The 23,121-nt window shown below is 30.5% G+C and overlaps 1 protein-coding gene across 1 annotated transcript; it reads left to right on the forward strand.

The window, feature by feature from the left end:
• The first annotated feature begins 1,135 nt into the window (after positions 1-1,135).
• LOC149483555 (UNC93-like protein) lies at positions 1,136-23,090 on the forward strand. The gene is made up of 11 exons (XM_089702647.1): positions 1,136-1,235; positions 8,972-9,199; positions 10,986-11,148; positions 12,774-12,897; positions 16,815-16,960; positions 17,376-17,494; positions 17,864-18,023; positions 19,610-19,750; positions 20,765-20,891; positions 21,677-21,797; positions 22,420-23,090. The coding sequence occupies exons 2-11, from the start codon at positions 8,979-8,981 to the stop codon at positions 22,553-22,555; spliced, it is 1,458 nt and encodes a 485-aa protein (XP_089558773.1). The 5' UTR covers positions 1,136-1,235; positions 8,972-8,978; the 3' UTR covers positions 22,556-23,090.
• The last annotated feature ends 31 nt before the right edge of the window (positions 23,091-23,121 follow it).

A 23,121-nucleotide genomic window follows, 5' to 3' on the forward strand; every position in this document is an offset into this window, starting at 1 on the left:
ACTACTGTTATTTTCTAAAACATTATGTTCCTAAAATATTATATTATTGCTTCAAAATAAATCAAACTCACCTGGGTTTCAAATTCAATATCTATATATTTTTTTAATTATTACATAGGTGAAATGTAGGTATATGGAGGCACCATAGTATAATATTCTTATTACCCTTTAAAAAGTAATAAATTATCAACATTTAGAAATAATAATAAATAATAACAAATATAAATGCAAATTACGTTATTATGTTATAAATCGATTGTTTGAATGAATGATAATATCGCATAATCAAAGGCTGCTTGTAAAGTTGAGAATTTCTTGTTTCCATTTTTACACGATATACGTCATGGTACTTTTAAGCTTAAGTTTGTATTATGCAGAAAGGGTATCAACTATTTCGGTAGGCGAAAATCGTAATTTCAATAAAATTCATAGTATAATACCATAACACATCTTCAAGTATTTCCCTAAACTTATCATAAAACAATATTTCATTTATTTTTGAATTCTCAGTTTACTTCAATATTTTATATCTCCAATTTCTTCTTCAGTTGCTTATTATTTTTTTACTTATTAATAGCTAAGATATTGTAATCTTTTTCTCCATCGACGACAGATCTAATATCGTTTGGCCGCTCTACATAAAATTGTGAATGCACTTGAATATGTTTATATTATATACGCCGAAAAACACATATTTATACATATACTCTATTTTTCTACATAATCAGAGGTATTAAAGAATTTTAATATAAAATCTTGACTTTCCATCCGTTGCTAGTTCGCTCATATACATTTCATCTTATATATATAAAATTCTCGTGTCACAATGTTAGTCTGCATACTCCTCCGAAACGGGTGGACCGATTCTCATGAAATTTTCTGTGCATATCGGGTAAGTCTGAGAATCGGCCAACATCTATTTTTCATATGTACCACGGGCGAAGCCGGGGCGGACCGCTAGTACTAATATAATAATATACTTAACGTAACATACAAAACTTTTACACTTATAAAATAACTGCAGTTTTGCTTAGCAGTTAGCACTAAGTAATAAATAAAGCTTGTACGTGATATAAAAATTGAAAGTAGTCCATTGGAAACGCGGCGTGGTTTACGGGTCTCAGTCGGTTTGAGTGCGTTTAGTTAGGGTCCTAGTAGCTCATAGAACGGTTCATACCTTTTCATACGGCAATAAGTATCGCGAATTTTGTGTGTAGTGAGTGTCGTGATAAAAGGTGAGTTAGTGAGTAATAATTTATTAAATAGAGTTTAGATAAGGAAATAAAATTTAATGATTTTATAAAAAAATTTAAAATACGATATTTTTATTTTATGAAATACCTACAGTGTGTCTTGTTTATTGATAAAATAATAATAATAATAAATGTGACTTAATAATTTAATACTACACAATAAGTAAAAATCTGGGAAAAAGTTCGGTAAATTTAATTTAATTAATTTTTAATTTTATCTGATTTAAAGTAGTAATTTAATTTTATAGTAGTGAATCTTAAACTATAAGTAAATCTAAATATAATAAATTTTCAAAATTGTGAAACGAAAATATTTAACATAAAACCATTGCATTTATCTAATGCTATTATAGTTTGATTTTTATAAATATTTAGATGATTTAAATAAAAATTAATAAGTACTATCGATCAATTAATCAATACAAATCTATAACTATTTAATATGATAAAGCTGAAGAGTTTGTTTGTTTGTTTGAACGCGCTAATCTCAGGAACTACTAGTCCGATTTGAAAAATTCTTTCGGTTTTAGATTTATCGAGGTAGTAAAAGTGAAGTCCCGTGTCCCCGTAGTGGGGTAAGGGGCAGATACATTATTCATACATCTGTTTCACTGATCGATTTTCTTTAGGGACAAGTAGGTGATCAGCCTTCTGTGTCCTGAGACCGAGACATTTTTTTTTCTTCGTCTCCACTGGGAATCGAACCCAGGGCCCCTCGGTTCTACGCTCACGCGTCAACCACTGTACCAAGGAGGCGGTCGAGGTAGGCTATATTATAGGCTTAAATATCAGCACGCTAAGACCAACAGGAGCGGAGCACAGTGGGTAAAACCGCGGGAAACAGCTAGTAAAATATAAAACGTAGTTTTAAAAATTACTGTATTTTGTAAACAAATAAACCTTTTAAAATGTACATCGAGAAAAGTTACATTAAGTACTACTACATGCTTCTTATGAAATTAACTTCCGATACAATAAAATAATTCATACACATTTATTGTTCATTAAAATTAAGACAGTCTATTTTTAATTCACCTCTTGTGCGAAAATATCAAGGGCGGTCAAATACAATTAATATGAAAATCCAATAAAGGTTCTATGAAATATATAAAAATTAAATATCAATTACTGGTCGTTTGTCTCGCTAAACCTCTAGAATAGCTGTATCGATTCAGTTAAATTTGATTGATTGATAAAAATTTCATTTTTTGTAAAAGTTAACGGGAGGTTGTTACAGTGGAACATTTAACTAAATAATAATAGAATAGTAAGAAATTATTTTTCTAAAAAATCATATTAGTATGGCTTATACACACATAGGTGCACATAGGTACCTACATCATATACGTTGACCATTTTGAGATACAATTAATTTATGAATTATTTCTTGTAACCACGACATGTGCAGTGTTAAATTCATACAATTGAACTTTTCTTTGAGGAAATCAATGGATTTTAATGACTATATTTGCATTTCCTATTTAACTGAATGTAAAAATAACTTATTTTAAATTGCCTTCAAGAAGAAACTTTTTTATTACGTAGAGGCATACTGAAGAAAAACCTAATATGCATATAATATAATTACATACCGGAATAACCGGTACATTTTCAATTAATAATAATTAATTATCTTTAATAATATTTAGAAAAGTATATGTATTGACAGATAACTACGTAAGTAGAAGCTTTTTTTATATTTCATCAAATATTTAAAAAATTATAACATATTTTCTATTATAATAAACGAAGTCTTTAATAAAAATAAAAAATAAACAGGTTTTTTGTATAGGTAATATTTTTATTCGTATTAATTATATTGATAAAAAGAGTACGTAAAAATATGAATAAAAAACGAATGCGTCAAAAAAATGTTCTACATACGGCGACACGGCGCGGTAGAACATTTTTTTGACGCTCTATTTATAAAGCGTAAACAATGTTAAAAAAGCTTTTCGGCAAAAACGAATAACGTCTTATCTACTATCTAATTATTGTTTGAAATAATATTTCTTTTAAAATGATATGTTGAGCTGAGATATGGAAAAGGGAGCAACAATTGTGTTAAAAACATACAACGTTCATCTCTATGCACATTAATATATCTAATATTATCTCAATACAGTTGGCTAGTCAGTCTAGAGATTAACTGTCATTATCTAAATTTATATAATACATACAAACATACAATCGCATTTGTAATATTAGTAAGGAAGATTAAACATTAAAACTGCATATTCTGTATGCTTTTTATGCGTAGGAACATAATATGACGTAATACGATTATGATCCAAAATTTTACGATGTATAAATAACATCAAAAGGCTTTATCTGTAAACGCATTTACAATCGCTTTCACTGCAATTGCATATGTTTTTTAATTATCATATCTTTATTGATATTTAATATAATGAATTGTTACGTTGGTTAATATTTTGGATTACATTAATGTCGGTAATCAGAATAATTTATGGAAGTATTAAGAGATTGAAAGTATCCAGTGTTTATTTATTTACATATATTATCAAGTTACTAATTATTATATAATTGCCAGCTATAGCTATAGCGAACTGCCGCTCTACCAAAATATAAGGAGACTTAAAAAAGTATAACATTCCTAAAAAACGAGGCTTTAAAGTACTAGAAAGTAAGTTAGCTTAGCTTTTCTATAGCTTTAATGTTTGACGACATTCATATACGCAAGCATATATCTTATTTTTGTAACATTGAATATTTTTCATTGTTCATATTATAAAATATTCACTTTGCGCATACAATGAGCTCAAAGATGTAAATATCTTGATTGATTTTATGCATTTAACATTATCATAACTATGCAAATGCATGTAGGTATTACAATATAAAACATGTTTAAATCAACTTGTATGATTAATCTATTCCATAACAATAATATAATTGGAGTGTCTGTTTGTTACGGTAACACGGTACATACATCAAAATAGTAATTTTAGCATTGTATGTCAGTTCATCCCTGCTAATCTCTGGAAAGGCCGTACCGATATAGATGGGCCTTTACGGACAGATAGCCGATGTAATTAGGAGTAACATAAGCTACTTTTTATTCGTAAGGTTTAGGAACTTTAGAATTAAAAGGAAAAACTCCTTAACGCGGTTGTAACCGCAGGACGCAGCTAGTCATTAATAAGTGAGTTGTCATCATAGAAATCTAAATAACAAGACACTAGAAGTAGTAAGCGCGCGTGACCTTGTCGCCACTCAGGTGACTTTCACATCACCAGTGTGTTCGTCACAGTTCAGTTGCTATGGAGACGTATGTGTGTAAACATGGTGTGTTTCAGCATTTCCCATTGCGGAAATTCTTCCACAAGTTGTAATTATACTAATAAAGGAATAATATTTCATCGGTAAATATTTTTTTTAGAAATAATGCCGTTTTTCCTTAAAATTATAGAATATTTACAAGTATTACGAGTGTCACCATAGTAATCGAAATAACAATGAATGACACAGACACACAGTTTCAACCTTATTGGAGCAAAAAGAAACAAAACGTCTCATATACTTAGGGATGTTATTCTAAAATAAACCGTAAATTCGTGCGTTAGGATACATATTAAAAAGCTTAATTTAATATTTAAGTTAGTTTTCACTAAAATCAAGTTGTCCAATAAAAGGCATAGTTTACTTGTGTGTATTGTTTAGCTATCGGTTTAAATGTGTTGATTTTGGCGACAGCGGTTTTCATACGAATTATGACATTATAGCACTTCTATGTGTCTTGTTATTTAGATTTCTATGGTTGTCATAAAATAGAGGTATATTGCACGGTAGGTATTTTATGGTATTTTCATTGAGAAATCGGCGGATTTGACAAATATGGGGATAATTTACAATCATTAAAAGTTGGCTTCTACGTATATTTAGCATTTATGAGCTTCATTTGCTTAGCCAGTTTTTAACTGCCGCTTATTAATATATTATTTTCGTTAAGGCATATAATTACACTCCATACATATAATGACTATTGAAAAAATGTGAAACGTTTTCTAAAAACTAAAGCCTAAGCTGACCTCACCAAATGTAATGTTAAATATGAGCTTGTATAAAAGTCGAAGTTGCGATCTAGTCAGTTTCCACTATAAAATAATATCATACTATACCTACAATATTATATTCAAAAGATAAGAGATGCAGAAAATAATCTCAAGAAAGGGAAACCCCTGCTTCAATTAAAACAAGTTTATATTTGTGTTATTCAAGGTATAAGGGTTTTTTGTCGACTCCTATAAGAAATAATAAACAGTTTTATTAAATGTCTTCAGAAAGCTGTAGAAACTTCCATTCCAGGGAATTCCCATTAGTAGGAGTCGCTTGACATTAATATTTTCCCAAGACTTGTTGTGACCACAAACCCTGCGGTTAATTTTATTTTTACTGTAAGTATTTGTGTCGTCCACTGCCTACAAGCTACAACTATTATTACTTAGTACTTTACAAGACCATTTAGTTCGCTTTATCTTTTTTGAAGATTTTACCAAAAAACATGAAACTAGTTAATTTCTTTTTAAATAATTAGGTTTTTATTATGTCGGAGTGGGCAAATGATATGGTGCTTTACCCTATGTTAAAGTACTATCTACGCCGTTGAGTACCTATTTGCGGAGGTAGGGCCTCTGCAAATGTATTGCTTTTAAAGGGTAAGGGAGGGAACTCGAATAAATTAGTCCACTGGGAAGGATGAAAAAGCGGATAATATATTATACCTCCGGATACGTACCATACCTATAGGTAAACGCACTTTTTAAATAGGATCTGCATAACATTTTACTTTAATTAATTTATACATAATTACTGTATTTACATCATACACGAATATTAACAAATTTTTACCAGAATAACAATGAAAATGAATTACTTAATTAAATGTGTGAAGTATGAAAAACATATGCACAATAAATTACAGGGCTAAGTGTTTATGTATTACGTTGTTATCTTTTGTTATAATGTTGCGCAATTGCACGTATCCTTAAATATTTTTAAATTAATTTTGCTGAGAATTAATTCCTACTTAATAATGGATCTGTGTTCACAGAAACATAAGGCATAGAAATTTGTCGAGACAATTATTAAATGTAGCTTAAATCTTGATATAAAGATTAACAATATCTTGTTCGGGTTGACGCGGGTCTGAAAAAAAAGGCAGATTCAGAAGAGTGTATTATCATCATCATCATCAGGCCACTGTAGAGATACAGGCCTATTATGAGGCTTCATGCGTGCGTGGGTAGATGTCACGTGTCGACGAACTTTTGTTTTTTTTATGTAGGAGTAAGCAAAGATAAGCGGGTTGTGGGTGATTCTTGGACTGTCGCTTTCCTTACTGTATTTTCCTTCACCGATTGTATTGTACTTACTATAAATTCAAAGAAAAATTGTAGCAGAAAAAATTCGTACATTACTTTTAAGCCAATTGCGAATTCCGAAACTACCGAATTGTCTCGCCAGTAGGTAATTACCTTACATAGTATCACGTATCTATTACAGCATGTACTATTTGCATAATATTTAAACAGGAGGTTTACAACCGGATATCGAATTAATTTGTCACGTTCATTATTATTTTATACACGACTATTGAACTTGATTGATATCTTTGAATGCTAATACGGTCATATATAATATGACCTTAATTGTTCTAGTTTTTAGAGGTGCAATTAAATATTATATTTTATGTGGGCAGTGTTAATTATTTATTGTATTGATATGGTAGATGGCCTTCTGTAATTCGCAATAGGCTAGTACCAGAATTATTTGCGTAACAGAAGGTTTCAAACACAAATTATGTAAATTATTCAGTGGCAATGGAGGATAAATAATTTTTGATTTTAAATAAATTTACAGCAGGGTCTAAACTATAATAAATAGCTTACTTATTTTACTAAAAAGAAAGATAAATTGTATATAATGAATTACTATTGCTACACTAAAGATGATAGTGATCATACTGTATATTCTCGTAGTTCACAAGTTTTGTGAAATTTAATTGAGTTAAGTTGTTCTAAAATTTCATTTTTATTTATATTATATATTTTTGGCGTTGATAAAAAAATGATAAACCATCAATTAAGGCTTTAGACCGGAAAAAATAATACATAACGAACAAGGCAACGATATAGAGCAATGCTGCAATGGAAAATTGTATAAATACGTTTGTAAACGTTTATAATTTATATACTTAAACTCGTGCACGAAGACTTGCATATAACATTAAGGGCTATTAAGTACGTGTAAGACCTACATAATAACCTTGATTGATCAAACAAATTACAAAATGGAACACAGAAACAATTACTTCGGACATAGAGTGCAAACGATGACGTAGATTTATGGATATTTTTGCATTTATTATCCTCCCACAGATTCATTGCGATATTGTGCTATCAATTAAACTGTATTAAATATAAGTTTCTGTAAATAATAAACGAAGTATTGTAGTAATACAAATTACGTTGGTATTGACTAACTTCAATTACTGTTTGAATTTTGTGCCCTTATTAACTTTATAACTTCTTCATCTTAATCTATTTCATAATAATATGAACGATTTTTATAAAATTATAATATGAGAGACGGAAAAAATGTATCATTTGCATTTATTATTATGCGAGTTTTGTACATAAATTGCACAATATTACGATCATACTTATTGGTTCATAAGTCTGTAGTTTGTCTGTTGAAATAGGTAAAAAAGAGATATATTTAAAATCATTGCGCAGAAATAAAAGTTTACTTTTGCTACCCAATTTGCTAAAAATAATAATATAATGAAGTGAGTTTGTAGATTCGTAAATTTATTTTATTTTTTAAAGCCAATTTATTGAGAAAGATCTATATTAAACGGATAGAGGTAAATTAGGTACGCGGGAAAATCCGTTCTCCACGCGGTCGAAATCGTAGGCCCAACTAATTGCATGGAAAAGGCCATCGGGAACTGCTGTCTAAATGTTACTATATCAATGAAGATTATGGGTTACATACTAACTCGTTACGGATATATTATCAGTAAGATAGTTGCAAATTATGCGGGAAAAACCACGCGTAATACAACCATACAAACAAAGTCGTAGGCACAGCTAGTTTCTTACAAACGGCGTGTACTTTACCACCACGTGACTTGCCTAACTAGCGTTTAAATTGACATGTTAGTTAATATTATATTTGTTAGAGGGCGATAAATCTTGAATTTTGTACCTGTTAACCTTTAACAATGTATTTTGTTGCCAATTTGTGCGACAATCTAAGCCAAACTATAAATTAAATATAAGGGAAATATTAAATTATTCTTGACGTGAATGCTATTCAGTAAACAGGTGGAAATGATCTTATTTTATAACAATTAACTATGCCAATGCAGTTTTTAAGTACACTATTTATATATCAATTGTTAGGTATATGTCCACAAATATAACCATTAGGTAATCATCTACATAAATAAATATTTTTTTGATTTAACTGTCAATCATATAAAGTTTTCACTATTCACTTAATTTAAGAACCAATAATAACGATATATATCGTAGTTATATAACTAGGTACATAATTACGATACCTAAAGAATTAAATATCGTTATGTAGATAGTTATTATTGTATAGTAAACACAAATTTTCATCCAGTTTTTAAGAAGTAATAATAGAGAACAAGCTTAAACAACTAATACCAATTCTCATACTTTTAGATCCACTATGCCAGGATCCGTAGCATTCGGGACGAACGAAAAATGGCGTATAAACAGGAACATATTCGTCCTGGGCTTCGCTTTCATGATCCACTTCACGGCATTCCACGGAGCTGCCAACCTTCAGAGTTCGGTGAACACGGACGCCGCGGCTGGTACCTTCACACTAGCGGCTATATACTTCTCTCTGATCTTGTCTAATGTGTTCCTACCAGCTATGGTTATCAAGTAAGTATTAAGTGAATTAAAATTTAAATTATCTGTGCATTTGAACTGAATTCAGCCAACTACCGTCTTGCATACGAGTATGTATTCTCTAAACTCATGAAATTTCAAAAATTCAATGTCCATGTGAATCTTTTATGTACTTACTAAATATGTAAACAGAAACAAGATAATGAAATACATTTTTAAATGGATAACTTAATTTTAAAATAAGAGTAGATATTAAAATGTAGAGCATACTTTATACTTTTTATTAAAATAAATGATTACAATTACGTTAATAGCTTGTGACAATAATAAATCTCTCAATATATCACATAAATATTTTTAATTGAAATAATTAAGTCGCTATAGATCTTATCCACGGATGTTGTGTCATTTCATGGTTATTAAACCATATAAAAATAATTGAGAACTTCTGCCTTTTTTGGAAATCAGCTTAAACGACTTTTTATTAGTACAAATCATTAAATAATAACATTTCATTTATTTAAGTCATTAACATCATATTTAAGTGTCAGTATTTCCAATTGAAAAACAAAACATTTTCATTTGCAATTACTTTTAGATGTACGTAAAGGTTTTATTACTACTGTTTGTTAAATCTATTACTTTTTTATTTCCTTTAATTAATAAATATTCATTATTGTAAAAACGTTGTCTATAGAACTTCATCATTATCATCATAATTTTAGAAATCGGAGTTATTATGTTTTATATAATTATTTAAGTAAATACTTACATAAGTTTGATATCTAAGGGCAAAAGGGCGAGATGAGCCCAAACTTCGGTTACTAATATGTCGGTTACTTCTTTATAGATAAGATTATAATGAACCCAAATATTTGGCTATATAATGATGATTGAAATTAAAAATAGCTATTTTTTATAAGTTTTGTTTTAATTGACTCCGTATTTTGAGTATACTAGGAAGACATTATTATCTATAATGCCTTCCTTCTTCTTGTATGGAACCGTTAACAAAACACACGCTAGCTCTACCTTTGGTATAATCGCCATCAATTTCAGCCATATCTGCATGCCTTGATACCACCTTGAGATATGGAAAAATGTTTGCAGGACAATAGTTTTTGTTAGCGCCTGCTTAGTCACTTTTAATATCTGAACTACCATTCAAAGAAAACACACAAGTGACCATTGTAAGGTCGGTCACTATATTGGGTCAATGCTATTGTATTTATCTAGTTAGAAGAAGTGAATTATCGGAATATTTATATTATCGTTATTGTCCTTTTTGCTGAGAAAAAATCAAATTCCGTTTTGTACAGAATTTCTTATTTATAACACGGAATGTCCATGTTAATTGTGTTAATGAAAAAGGATATTAAATTTTTAAAGATTTTTGCAAAACTTAAGATTACAATTAAATTAATAAATAATGTTTATTAAGTGTGTGCAGCATCATCCTCTTGTTATCTATCTGAATCTAAATTCATAGATTTAAAGTGTAAAAAAATAAACATTAGAAAAGCGACATTCAATTTCCCCGTTTTAATAGAAAAGCAAATTGAAAATACATAGGTATATCACGATGTTTTTGTAAAATTTGTTACGAATAGATGCATTTATTGCTACTAACTTTTGGTTATCGAATACCTACTAGTTATATCATCTGTGCTATTACTGCGTTTTCATATTGAGTTTTGGTAAAATTTTCTTACATATATTTGCATTTTTTGCTACTTACTTCCTAACTATTATCTAGTAGGTATAGTATTATATTATTCGGTGCTTATTACCATGTATTCATCTTTTGTTTTTCTTGCAGATGGCTAGGATGTAAGTGGACAGTAGCATTGTCCTTCATACCATACATGCCGTTCATAGCTGCTCAGTTCTACCCTCGCCTGCACACCCTGGTTCCCGCGGGAATGATGGTGGGGCTTGGCGGGGGACCTCTTTGGTGTGCTAAGTGTACTTACTTATCTGTGGTAAGTCTAGTATAATCTATATTAATATTATAAAGTTGAAGAGTTTGTTTGTTTGTTTGAACGCGCTAATCTCAGGTCCGATTTGAAAAGTCGGACTTTACATTTATTAATTGTGTAGGTATTAGGCGTCATTTTTCCATATAAATTTTGTGTTGAATAAATACTTTATTATTCAAGAATCATTATAATAACAATGAACTGTATAATTTGATTATCCCAATTCAATTTAATAACTTATTGGGACATTATTTCAACTCTGACTGTAATGACCACGTATTTCACAGCCAAATAGTAAATACATAGGATTTCTCACGGTTTCAATTTTCACATCAAAATTAGCACCGACTACAGAATAAGTGTTATCAGGTGCAAGATTATTTGAATTTTAGATTTTCATGTTAAGGTCGTCATATGTTCTGAATCACTGTAATCTTGACTTCGAATACAGTATTAGCTAATTTGCATATATGTCATTGCATTTGCAAAAAACCAACGATCTTGCATACGTGATGTTTTGTTAAAATCGAAGTTCCTGCTCGATAAAATTCTATATCCTGTTGCTATGGATAATAGTGTTTGAAGGATTTTTAGGTTATTTAGGTATTTCTATGGATACAATATTGTAACTTTGATGTTATTTGCTCATGTCTTTCAAAGCGTAGCTTCGTATAATATAGAGGTGATAGAATTTTCAAAAACTGTTACCTAAGTTGTTATGTAGTATTAACTACTTCTCAATAAAAAACTAAAAATACTATACCTACCTCATTATAATATTATAATATACCTTACTAGGTATATTATAATATTATAAAGACGACGACGCTACGCACAGGCTTCCATTGACATAATATATTTTCCCAACATCTATTCATTTAGCCTTCATTTAGCTATAGGTTTATATGGGGTCTTTACTTCGTAAGGGTTCGTAGGAGTTATATTGTGTAAATAGAATTACTTTTGTATGTTCTCATTCTAATATTAGCATATTCTTTAATAACTTACAATTAATGATAATTATTTAAGGTAAATCATTTAGACAACAATTTATTAGTGTCGTACTTTACAATTTGTGTCAACTAGGCTCGCGTAAAAAAGTAAGGCTGAATTCACACAGAAATATCATATAATATATCTACACAAAATTTTAAGTCATATATTATGACTTCATAACATTTTAAGTCATATATTATGACTTCGTTTTGAATTGATTTTACGGTAGCACATAAGTTTATTTATATTTCTATCTATATTTCAAATTCTTGTGATGATAGATTTGAAAAAGTTGCCTATATTTAACCCCTGAATTCTGATTGTTTCATCCGACTGACATTTAAAACGTTGGTTTGGTTTTACAATGTCGTAAGGATATTTTATAAAGGCGTGCTCATAATATTATTATACTATGTACAAATAATTAATTTTATATGCAAGTTTAAAGTTGTTTGAAACATAATCATAGAGTACATTATGGTAATAGTTTTGTTTGTATTAATTTCGAGGAGTTGAAATTATTTAAGCAAAATTATTAAATGCAATTATCGTTATGCTATTATATATTCAATTCAAAGTTTATTACTAGTTTAAACGTTTTAAACGTTATTTTAACTACATTTTATTATAAGGTTGCGGAACCCTACGCTAAGCTGTCTGGTGTCTCTGCGGATGTGTTGGTGGTTCGATTCTTTGGTCTTTTCTTCATGTTCTACCAAATGGCACAGATTTGGGGAAACCTTATATCTTCAGCAAGTAAGTAACACAATTACATTCAATATAACATAGAGTAAATCGTTTTCGACACCTCAATTCACAGGTGTGTCGAATATTAGGTATATTTAAAAGGAACAATTTTTTGTCCAAACAAATGAAGCAAAAAGTTTATTTAAATATTAAATAAATTAATAATTATTTCCTTAGCGAAAAGTCGATATCCTTCATACGGACCACTGGGTGGGTTCCAATGTTTTATGCCCTTTAGCCAAGGAGATTAGTTGAACGATTGTGTCCACAAAAAGTTAATCATGCTACATTTTTATCATTTTAAAGGTAAATTTCTACTAACCTACATATTTGTCTAGCTTTATTTACCAAACCTAGTTCTTATTTTTAGATTATCCGTATTATATGAGAACAATGCAATTGCATCTCTTCTATTTGGATGCATTACATTAAAAAAATGCAAGGTAAGTATACAGTCTCTACAATATCATGCTCTGAGAAAATCATGGTACAGTAAAGAATAAATATAATTAAAAATAAGTAATTTGAAGTAATACTTTAATTTATAAAGGAAGGTGTTATATCAAAAATTCAGATCTTCTGAAATTACATTCAGTTATCCAGGGACCATTTAAGAGGCCATGTCTGTATATCTAATGCCTATAAATTTTAATTTATGATTAAAGTTATTCTTTCTCAACATTTGTTGTTGTTTTGAAGTAATTTTTCGCATTGTGAACATGTAATAAATAACAATTATCTTATCTATAATCTTTTAACACCTACTCTAAAATTTTAAATATATATGTAAACCAACTCAAAGTCATACTCGTAGACCAAGTTTCCTCTGGCATTGTTATTAGGAAGTCGACTTTCACCAAGGAAAAATCGTAGTTGCGGATTGTAGAAATACAATCGCTGTTCTATATAATCAAAATACTGCCATTGAAATTTAGTGTCACAAAAAGTAATGTAATTTAAAAATGGTCACGGTATTTAGTCCATTGAATAAAAAGTTCTAGAGTGCGTGAGTTAGTAACGTAAGATGTTTCTTCGGAAACATGTCAAGAGTCCCTAGGTAATAAACATACTAAAACCCCGGGCCACTAGGAGGAGCCCCGGAGTGGGGGGAGGGGGAAAATGGGTCCATTTTTTCATTTTTCGCTTAAATCTCAAAAACGGTACATGTTAGAGAAAAACTTTCAAGAAAAAGTTGAAAGGCCATAAAATTATCTACAAGTTGTACCTGAAACATTTTTTCCTATATCCTACCGTTTCTGAGTTATACGCAGTAAAACATGATTTTGGCTCAAACAATTTCCACATCAATCGATCAAAAAATATTTCTTTCTTCCAAAAAACTCAAAAGTGCAACTTGTGACCGGTACTGATAGATTGCTCTTAATTAGGTCTATAATTGGTAAAATAAACACATTCCTCCATGGAAGCCTTTAGGAGGAATCGATTGTCAAAATATTATATTATGGTAGTTTGAGTTACTGAACTTGATCTTTTTATTTTTTTCTTCCAAAAAACTCATAAGTGCAACTTGTGACCGGTACAGATAGATTGCTCATAATTGGGTCTATCATTGATAAAAATACCAGATTCCAACACGGAGGCGTTTACGGGGAATTGAATTTTATTAGGGTAGTTACGATACTTGAACTTTTTATTTTTTTTCTCCAAAAAAACTCAAAAGTGCAACTTGTGACCGATACTGACAGATTGCTCTTAATTAGGTCTATAATTAGTAAAATAAACACATTCCTCCATGGAAGCCTTTAGGAGGAATCGATTTTCAAAATACTATATTAGATTTTTTGATCGATTGATGTTGAAATTGTTTGAGCCAAAATCATGTTTTACTGCGTATAACTCAGAAACGGTAGGATATAGGAAAAAATGATTCAGGTACAACTTGTAGATAATTTTATGGCCTTTCAATTTTTCCTTGAAAGTTTTTCTCTAACATGTACCGTTTTTGAGATTTAAGCGAAAAATGAAAAAATGGACCCATTTCCCCCCTCCCCCCACTCCGGGGCTCCTCCTAGTGGCCCGGGGTTTTAGTATGTTTATTACCTAGGGACTCTTGACATGTTTCCGAAGAAACATCTTACGTTACTAACTCACGCACTCTAGATCCCCCTTGGAGGGACTCATTCAATGGACCAATTGCTTAGTATAAGTGTGGCGCTATATATGGAGCAAAAAATAAATAAATCGATTGCCGATTCCGCGTTCATAGATTATCTATGACTCACGCACAATACCGAGAATATAAAACAATTTTATTGTAATCCTTGTCACCATGGATAATTGTTCTAACCGGAATTGCATGGAAATTGCTATCATTTGTTGCTATTTGGTTGCTATGCTCTACATTGTCAATCTCATATTGATTGATTTACAAATCGATGTCCTTACAAATTCAAATTACATATCAAATGTACATAAAATTAGCTCTTACACAGTTAATAGTTTAAAAATCATTATACTGTTAATAAAACAATAAACATTTTCGCCAAAACATGGCATTAGCATTAGAACGTATTTGCGATGCGAATCAACTGTATTATAACAATACGATTATTATTTATTTATGACTGCATTCGGTCTGTATCAATATTTATCTCCTATCAGAATCTAACCTAGTAATAACGTGTCAAGGTAATTACAAGGAACGGTTACGAAATCGTTACAGCCACTGTTATAAACTTAACTGTTGGTGTGTCAATATTATTACGCTTTTCTTTGCTGTCAGGTTGAGTCCTTACAACTATCTAATATTTAATTAATCTGTGCTGAGTAGTTTAATTATGAGAATAATATAGAAATTTTGATATGTTTACTTGGAAAACAAAACGACTAGTTTCATAGTAGCAATTGCAAATAATTTCTTCTTGCTTATTTATACTTTTAGTAGTAGAAGCATAAGTATATATTCAAGGATTAATTTAATACATAAGGATTAATTTGTATGGTAATTGAGTTATTATATGGATTCCTATTTAATACTAGTTTTTTTAAAACATAAATGAATGTTTATTTTTAATTGTTAATCCAGGAACCGGACGTTTATTGAAATGTTATCAATGATCTCTACCAAATTCGCATTTATTAGACCAAAATATAGTAATCTAGATTTTGAAACGCGAGTTTTTTAAACATTTGTTTAATTTAGATTTATTCCAGTGGTGTAATATTATGTATCTCTTATAGTATTTAAATATATTTATTTGACTTTGTTTGTTATCATTTATTAAAAAATAATGTAAATAGTTTCGCATTTTTTTATCTTCTTACGTTAGTCGTATTTAACATGATTTCACCGAAATTAGTTAAAATAATTATTATGTTTCTTCTTTTGTCACATTGTCACCCAAAATACTAAGCCATTGTCTAACCAACTTGTGCTAAAACAAAGAACAGGTTATTGGGCCCTTCCGGGTCCAAAGTGAATGTCCACTTGCCTTGGATTTGATACTGATGTTTATTCATTCGTTACACCTATTTGCAAAGCGTTTGAAATAAATATAGAACGTGAGCTTAATCGTTGAACCTAAATTAAACTAACTACGTAATTGTAACAGGCTTGAATAAGTTTTTTATTGTTACATGTTTTTAGCATTTTCGTTTATAGATGTATTTTGTAGTTAGTTGCTCTACACTGTATTACTTTTTCACGAAGATATTTTATTTATTACAATTATAATGATTACCTACTATGGGTTTTATATGCCTTGTAAAAATCAAAGCGTTTCTAAAAAGTTTAGAATCACTTTCTACTTAAACTATTAATACTATTAATCATCGCAAAAAAATATAATTCATAAATTGCAAGGTAATATTTTCAAGTTGGAAAAAAATTTCATTTTTTTTGATGGTACACTTTTATGCATTAAATAATAAATCGATATCACATAATAATTATTATTCTTTTACAGTCCTAACATCAAGTTTGGGCGATATCACCACATACGCGAACGAAACTTTGGCGCCAAAAGCTTTTGCGTTGATCAACTACACAGAAACAGCACCCGACTATGGGGCGACTTGTGGTGTCAACTTTTGTAGCGGGAGTGACGCTCATGTAAGTTATACACCTTTTTAATAAATTATTTACCTAGATTGTTATTCACAAATTACAACAAAAGCATAAATTTCAAATGTAGAGATCTTGAAAAAAAAAAACGATTCAAAATGTACATAAATAACAGAGGGAGAGTTTGAAATTACGTAAGCATAATCATGTTTTGATGTAAATAAATTCTCAGTTTTATTTAAGTATTAATATGATCTATTTATACTTCATTTTACAACGAATACTGTAGGTATATTTTGCTTTTATACTACCTATCTCTTCTAAACACTTTATTAAAGTAATTTAGAAAAATCTTATCAAAGAGCTTTTTTAGCACTACCATTAATTAGTATTATATATATTATTAGTATGTAATATATTATATATCTATAATAAAATTTGCAACTAACTCCATCTTGTTTAGGAGAACACAAACTTGGAGCCTCCCTCAGCTCTCAAGATACAAGTGATAGCTGGTGTATACTTGGCCTGTATGGCGTGTGCGACCATCCTTGTTGCTGTTGGAGTGGATTCGCTTGGCAGGTAAATTGTAAAAACTAATATAAAACTGACTGGCACCTACATATTTTAATTCCTGAAAATTTGGTATCCTGATATATTTTTCCCGAAAACATTCACGGAGGGTTTCTTTTATAATATATTGAAAACACAATATCGCATCCATAAACTCGAACTCCTATAAAAAATGACTGATTTAAGTAGTCAATTTCGAATTCCAAAGTACTTCCGAGTCCTATTGTGAGTTTGTTATAAATTATAGTAGATTATAATGTTTATGAACCGCAACTTAAGCTTTTATACGTTTTATTATATACTCATTCCATACAGTATATTAATATAATTTTATTATACTACCATATCTCTTAAAACCAAGTGTCCCACATCTTCCAGGTACAACGCAGGTCGGCAGCCCATGGCCCACGGCAAGTCTGGTTTGCAGCTGCTGGCGGTCACGTTGCGTCAACTGCGGCACAAGTACCAACTACTCCTTCTGCCTGTTATTGGTTACATTGGCGCGGAACAGGCATTTATGGCTGCTGATTTTACACAGGTTAGTAATAAATAATAGGCTTTAAGAGGTATATATATACACACTCACAAACACACCCACAGACACAACTTTTACATTATATGTATCTATATTTTTTTTACCTTATTCTCTGTTTAAATTACGTCAATATATTTCTCAACTGTAACATGGAAGGACATCGGTACCCGTAATACAGACTATAGTCTAGTACGGGACCATCGTTTTTGTATATTTTGTAATTGTGGTTGTGAAATAAAGATATTTTTATTTTTATTTTTATTATTTATAGAGGTTATTCGTAATTTGTATGTAGAAGAAAAGAAGGTATTACGCCGCCAACGAAAATTCAGATTGCTCAATCAGAAATTATTGACAACTGGTAATAGGGTACTATGATGGATATTGTCGGGAATTTGAGTATATGTTCCGCAGTGGAAATATTTCAACGTGTATAAGTTTGCTATACAGATGAAAGATCTTTTGAATGAATAAATGAATAAATGTGTTTTTATGTTGGTTTGTAACAGAATATTTGCAACGAATGCTTAAAAGCATTGACCCGACTTGTCTTATGAATAATTTTCACTTTTTATCATCCTATTATTTCATGAAATCAATACTTTAGGCTAAATAGTTTAATTAAATAAATCGTAAGTACGTTAGAATTGTTAAAATACAAAATAATAATTGTGCAATGCAGTTCTTTTAATTGAACACGACTATTATTTGTCAATAAAGATTTTATAGTGTTCTTGTTCATTGTTCGTAACAAGTCGTGATTTACTGAAAAGGAAGGAAACAATAATTTATCTATTCTATAAGGAAGTACGAATAGATACATCATACGTTAAAGTGTGCCAATTTCCTGAACGTGGTCAAGTATTTTGGTTGAAGGTTGTTTAGGCACAAAGGTCGCCTTTCACTAAAAGTTTGTCGTGATAATGTCTATTGTGTTATTTTGTTATATTATAGCTTATTAAATGTAGAGTATTTAAACGTAATGACTCTTGATTTTTCTTTTCTTTAATTTATTACAAGCAGTGATTGGAGAGAGTGAGATGATTATGTATAATTATGATGTATCTATTACGATAACTGAAAGTTCTGTTTATCTATACAAGAACATATATTTTTTGAAAACTTATTCACATGGTTCAGAATTATTTCATACTAGATTTCCGCCCGCGGCTTCGCCCGCGTTTTCAAAGGAAAACCCGCATAGTTCCCGTTCCCGTGGGATTTCCGGGATAAAACCTATCCTATGTGTTAATCCAAGTTACCCTCTATATGTGTGCTAAATTTCATTGTAATCGGTTCATTAGTTTTTACGTGAAAGAGTAACAAACATCCATACATCCATACATCCATACATCCATACATCCATACAAACTTTCGCCTTTATAATAGTATTAAGATTAAGATATTAAGATTCTAACAGTAAGGCGAAAGGCAAAGAAATTTATTTACGCATATAACGTCTAAAAACAATAACTAATTAAAAAGCTCTCCATATTATGAAAATTTCACAGCTTTCAATCTTCACAGACCGAGTCTATTTAAGAATAAACAATCTTTCTTTACTTAAAAATAAACACTTAAATTTCCAGGCATTTGTCGGTTGCGCATACGGCATCCCTAACATTGGTTTCGTGATGATTTGCTTCGGTGTGTTCAACGCGCTGGCGGCGCCTGTGGCAGGTGCGATCGTCAAGCTTACTGGAAGATACCCTGTTATGCTTACCGCTCTGGTTAGTTCTATGCGATTCTAGAAAAGGCAATCTGATATTATGGTTTTACGAGAGAGACCATATGTGCCAAGTTTAGACTAGCAAACTGCAAGCACTGATTATCCTGTATTGATTTTTAGGGTTCCGTAGCCAAAATGGCAAAAACGGAACCCTTATAGTTTCGTCATGTCCGTCTGTCCGTCTGTCCGTCTGTCCGTCTGTCACAGCCGATTTACTCGGAAACTATAAGTACTACAGTGATGAAATTTGATGGGAATATGTGTTGTATGAACCGCTACAAAAATATGACACTAAATAGTAAAAAAAAGAATTGGGGGTGGGGCCCCCCATACATGTAACTGAGGGATGAAATTTTTTTTTTCGATGTACATACCCGTGTGGGGTATCAATGGAAAGGTCTTTTAAAATGATATAAAGTTTTCTAAAAAACATTTTTCTTAAAGTGAACGGTTTTTGAGATATCAGCTCTCAAAGTCGTAAAAAGTATGTCCCCCCCCTCTATTTTTATAACTACGGGGTATAAAATTCTAAAAAAAATAGAGGTGATGCATGCTAATTAACTCTTTCAACGATTTTTGGTTTGATCAAAGTATCTCTTATAGTTTTTGAGATAGGTTGATTTAACTGTAATTTATTATATTTGCTGCTACGGAACCCTTTGTGCGCGAGCCCGACTCGCACTTGGCCGGTTTTTTATTATCATACGCTTATTGTAAAATCGTTTGTATATTGTGATAATATTTGAGTGATATCATTAAAGAATCAGTTGTGTCAAAACAAATACATAATATAACTTATTTTTCATTTACGTGTACGTATTTACGTTATATTTTTTTCATTTACGTATTTTCATGTACGCAATTTAATTATTTACCAAATCTTTATACCTAAATATTATGAAATGTTACAAGTCAAAAGCTTTTCATCCCTTTAAATTGTTGACATATTAGATACAATTTTTGTGATGATAATAAATGTTGATCATTCTTCCATATTCGTTACGTTAATTTTCAGATTTTGAATTTGTGTCTCATAACGGCACTGCTCCTGTGGAGACCAGACCCGTCGCAGTGGCTCATGTTCTACTTCCTAGCAGCTATCTGGGGGACTGCGGACGCTGTCTGGCTTGTACAAGTCAATGGTATGTACTAATGAAAAAAGACTATTTGTGGAAAATATTATACAATATCACAAAAGTGTGAAGAACGTGAGCTTATATTAACTAGGATTGGTTTCTGGTCGAAATTTACAAATGTCTCGTTGTTATCATATGTTATGACAATTCAAAAGTGCTTCTAGAAGAAGTCTTATTGAATGAATATGAATTCGAAGTTCGAGTATGAATTTGAAATTTTTTATAAAAACTTTATAATCAATTACATTAAAATATTTTTCACGACGTCTTTATTAAATATTTTATCTTGTAAAACACAATTAACCAGTTCAGATTTTGTTTATTTTAAATAGAGAAAGGACATTTCGCTATAATTACGCCAGTTCAAAACAGGAATCTTGGATAAGTTTATTTTATTTATATTTTATTGTTAATATTTTTTTTCAATCATGTTTATTTATATATTTTTATTAATTTCATTCAGGAAACGTGATTCAGGATAATACACGGTACTACTGATTAACCTTTGAAGTATCACGACCAGCTATTTTTAATAACAATATCTTTAAATTGACTTTTCGTTATTATTTTTCATACAACTCGATTATGAAGAATTGATCTTATCTAATATGGTTTACGTTCGATTAGATATTTGAAATGGTAGGAAACTAGGAAGCCTGTGAAAATACTCTATAGGCTATAATATAAAAGTCCCATTGATTAATAAGATTGGGATTGTAATCACACAAGCTACACAAATAAGAACTGGTAATGTACTTCCTGTTGGTAATTATACTTTTTATTATATACAGCATTTTCCGGAATATTGTTCCCTGGTGACGAAGAAGCGGCATATTCAAACTTCAGGCTATGGGAAGCCACCGGCAGCGTTCTCTCTTATGCCTCTGCTCCTTATCTCTGTGTTAGAACCAGGTACATATTTAATTATATTTTTATTATATCTGATTATAGAGATAAATTGGAACAAGAAGGAAAGTTAGGTTAGTTATAGCCTTGTTATATATAGCTGTAGTAATCTGTAATCTATTTGAGTGACGCCATCATAAATAGTTTGTTCTAATACGCAGGCGTTATACTTAATTACTTGGTTGTTTTATGTAGGTACAACATTTTGTTTTGTCGAAATTTATAATAATATTATAAATCTGAAGAGTTTGTTTGTTTGTTTGAACGCGCTAATCACAGGAACTACTGATCCGATTTAAAAAATTCTTTCGGTGTTAGATAGCCCATTTATCGAGGAAGGTTATAGGCTCTATATCACCCTAAGACCAACAGAAGCGGAGCAATTCGGGTGAAACCGCGGGGAACAGCTAGTATTCGTAAAATTCGTAAAAAGTAGTTGGTTTTCAGAAAATAATTATCAATAAGCGTGCCATGACTGAGGCCTATGTCCAGCAGTGGACAAATGTCGGCTGAAAATGATGATGATGATGAAGCACGACGTTATATGTGGATATTTCTGTAATAAGACTCTATGTGCCATGTGTTGCTTAATATTGTTTATTTACAAATGTGCTATTTATCTTTACAGATTATACACACTCCTAGGTCTGCTTATATTAGGATTCTCAGGATACACCCTAATAGAAGTCATGGAATATCGAGTGAAGAGGCGACATCATCAAGAGAGAAACTTTGAGCTTGTGGAGAAAAATGAGCGAGAATGATTTTGCTGTTATTAACTTACAGGCGTTTAATTTTATTGACTAAAACAGATGGAAATGAAGGTTATGAAATCAAATATTGCAGATGATCCAGGTTTAAACTAAGGGTTCAAATATGACTACCATTGCCATGAAATTTATTAATTGTCCAATTAAAAATTCATAACAAGCGTGATCATACATTTCTGTTGCAATAATTAGATAGATAATAACGGCATTTCTATATGACAGTACCTGTTATAATATCTATAATAATTATATGTTCAGACTGGAGAGGTCCTGGATTTAATCTCCGTAAGCGACTCGATTCTCAAAATGGGATATCAGTTTTATTATAATAATAATTAAAAAATAACTGATAACATTTTCATATTTTCAGTAAGTATTGTCGAAGATTGTGAAGTTTAGATGTGATATTGAGTCATTTTAATTAAATGAGGATTTATTTATACTTCCTCTTAATTATAAGACTTTAATTTAAGGAAATAATAATAGTCTTCGTGAAGTTTTGTATACGTTCCTAGCAAATAATACTTGTAAATATTTAAAAGACATTTGAAATAAAACAA

This window comes from Colias philodice, chromosome 13 (assembly GCF_061535455.1).
Source record: "Colias philodice isolate Cphi_HAF_F1 chromosome 13, ilColPhil1 Martin Lab GWU primary, whole genome shotgun sequence".
In the NCBI taxonomy this organism is placed as follows: Eukaryota; Metazoa; Arthropoda; class Insecta; order Lepidoptera; family Pieridae; genus Colias; species Colias philodice.

Coding starts and splice junctions, on each gene's coding strand:
- LOC149483555 (XM_089702647.1), top strand. CDS start 8,979: ATGCCAGGATCCGTAGCATTCGGGACGAACGAAAAATGGCGTATAAAC. Junction 17,495..17,863: donor GGAGTGGATTCGCTTGGCAG/GTAAATTGTAAA, acceptor CACATCTTCCAG/GTACAACGCAGGTCGGCAGC. Junction 19,751..20,764: donor CTGTTATGCTTACCGCTCTG/GTTAGTTCTATG, acceptor GTTAATTTTCAG/ATTTTGAATTTGTGTCTCAT.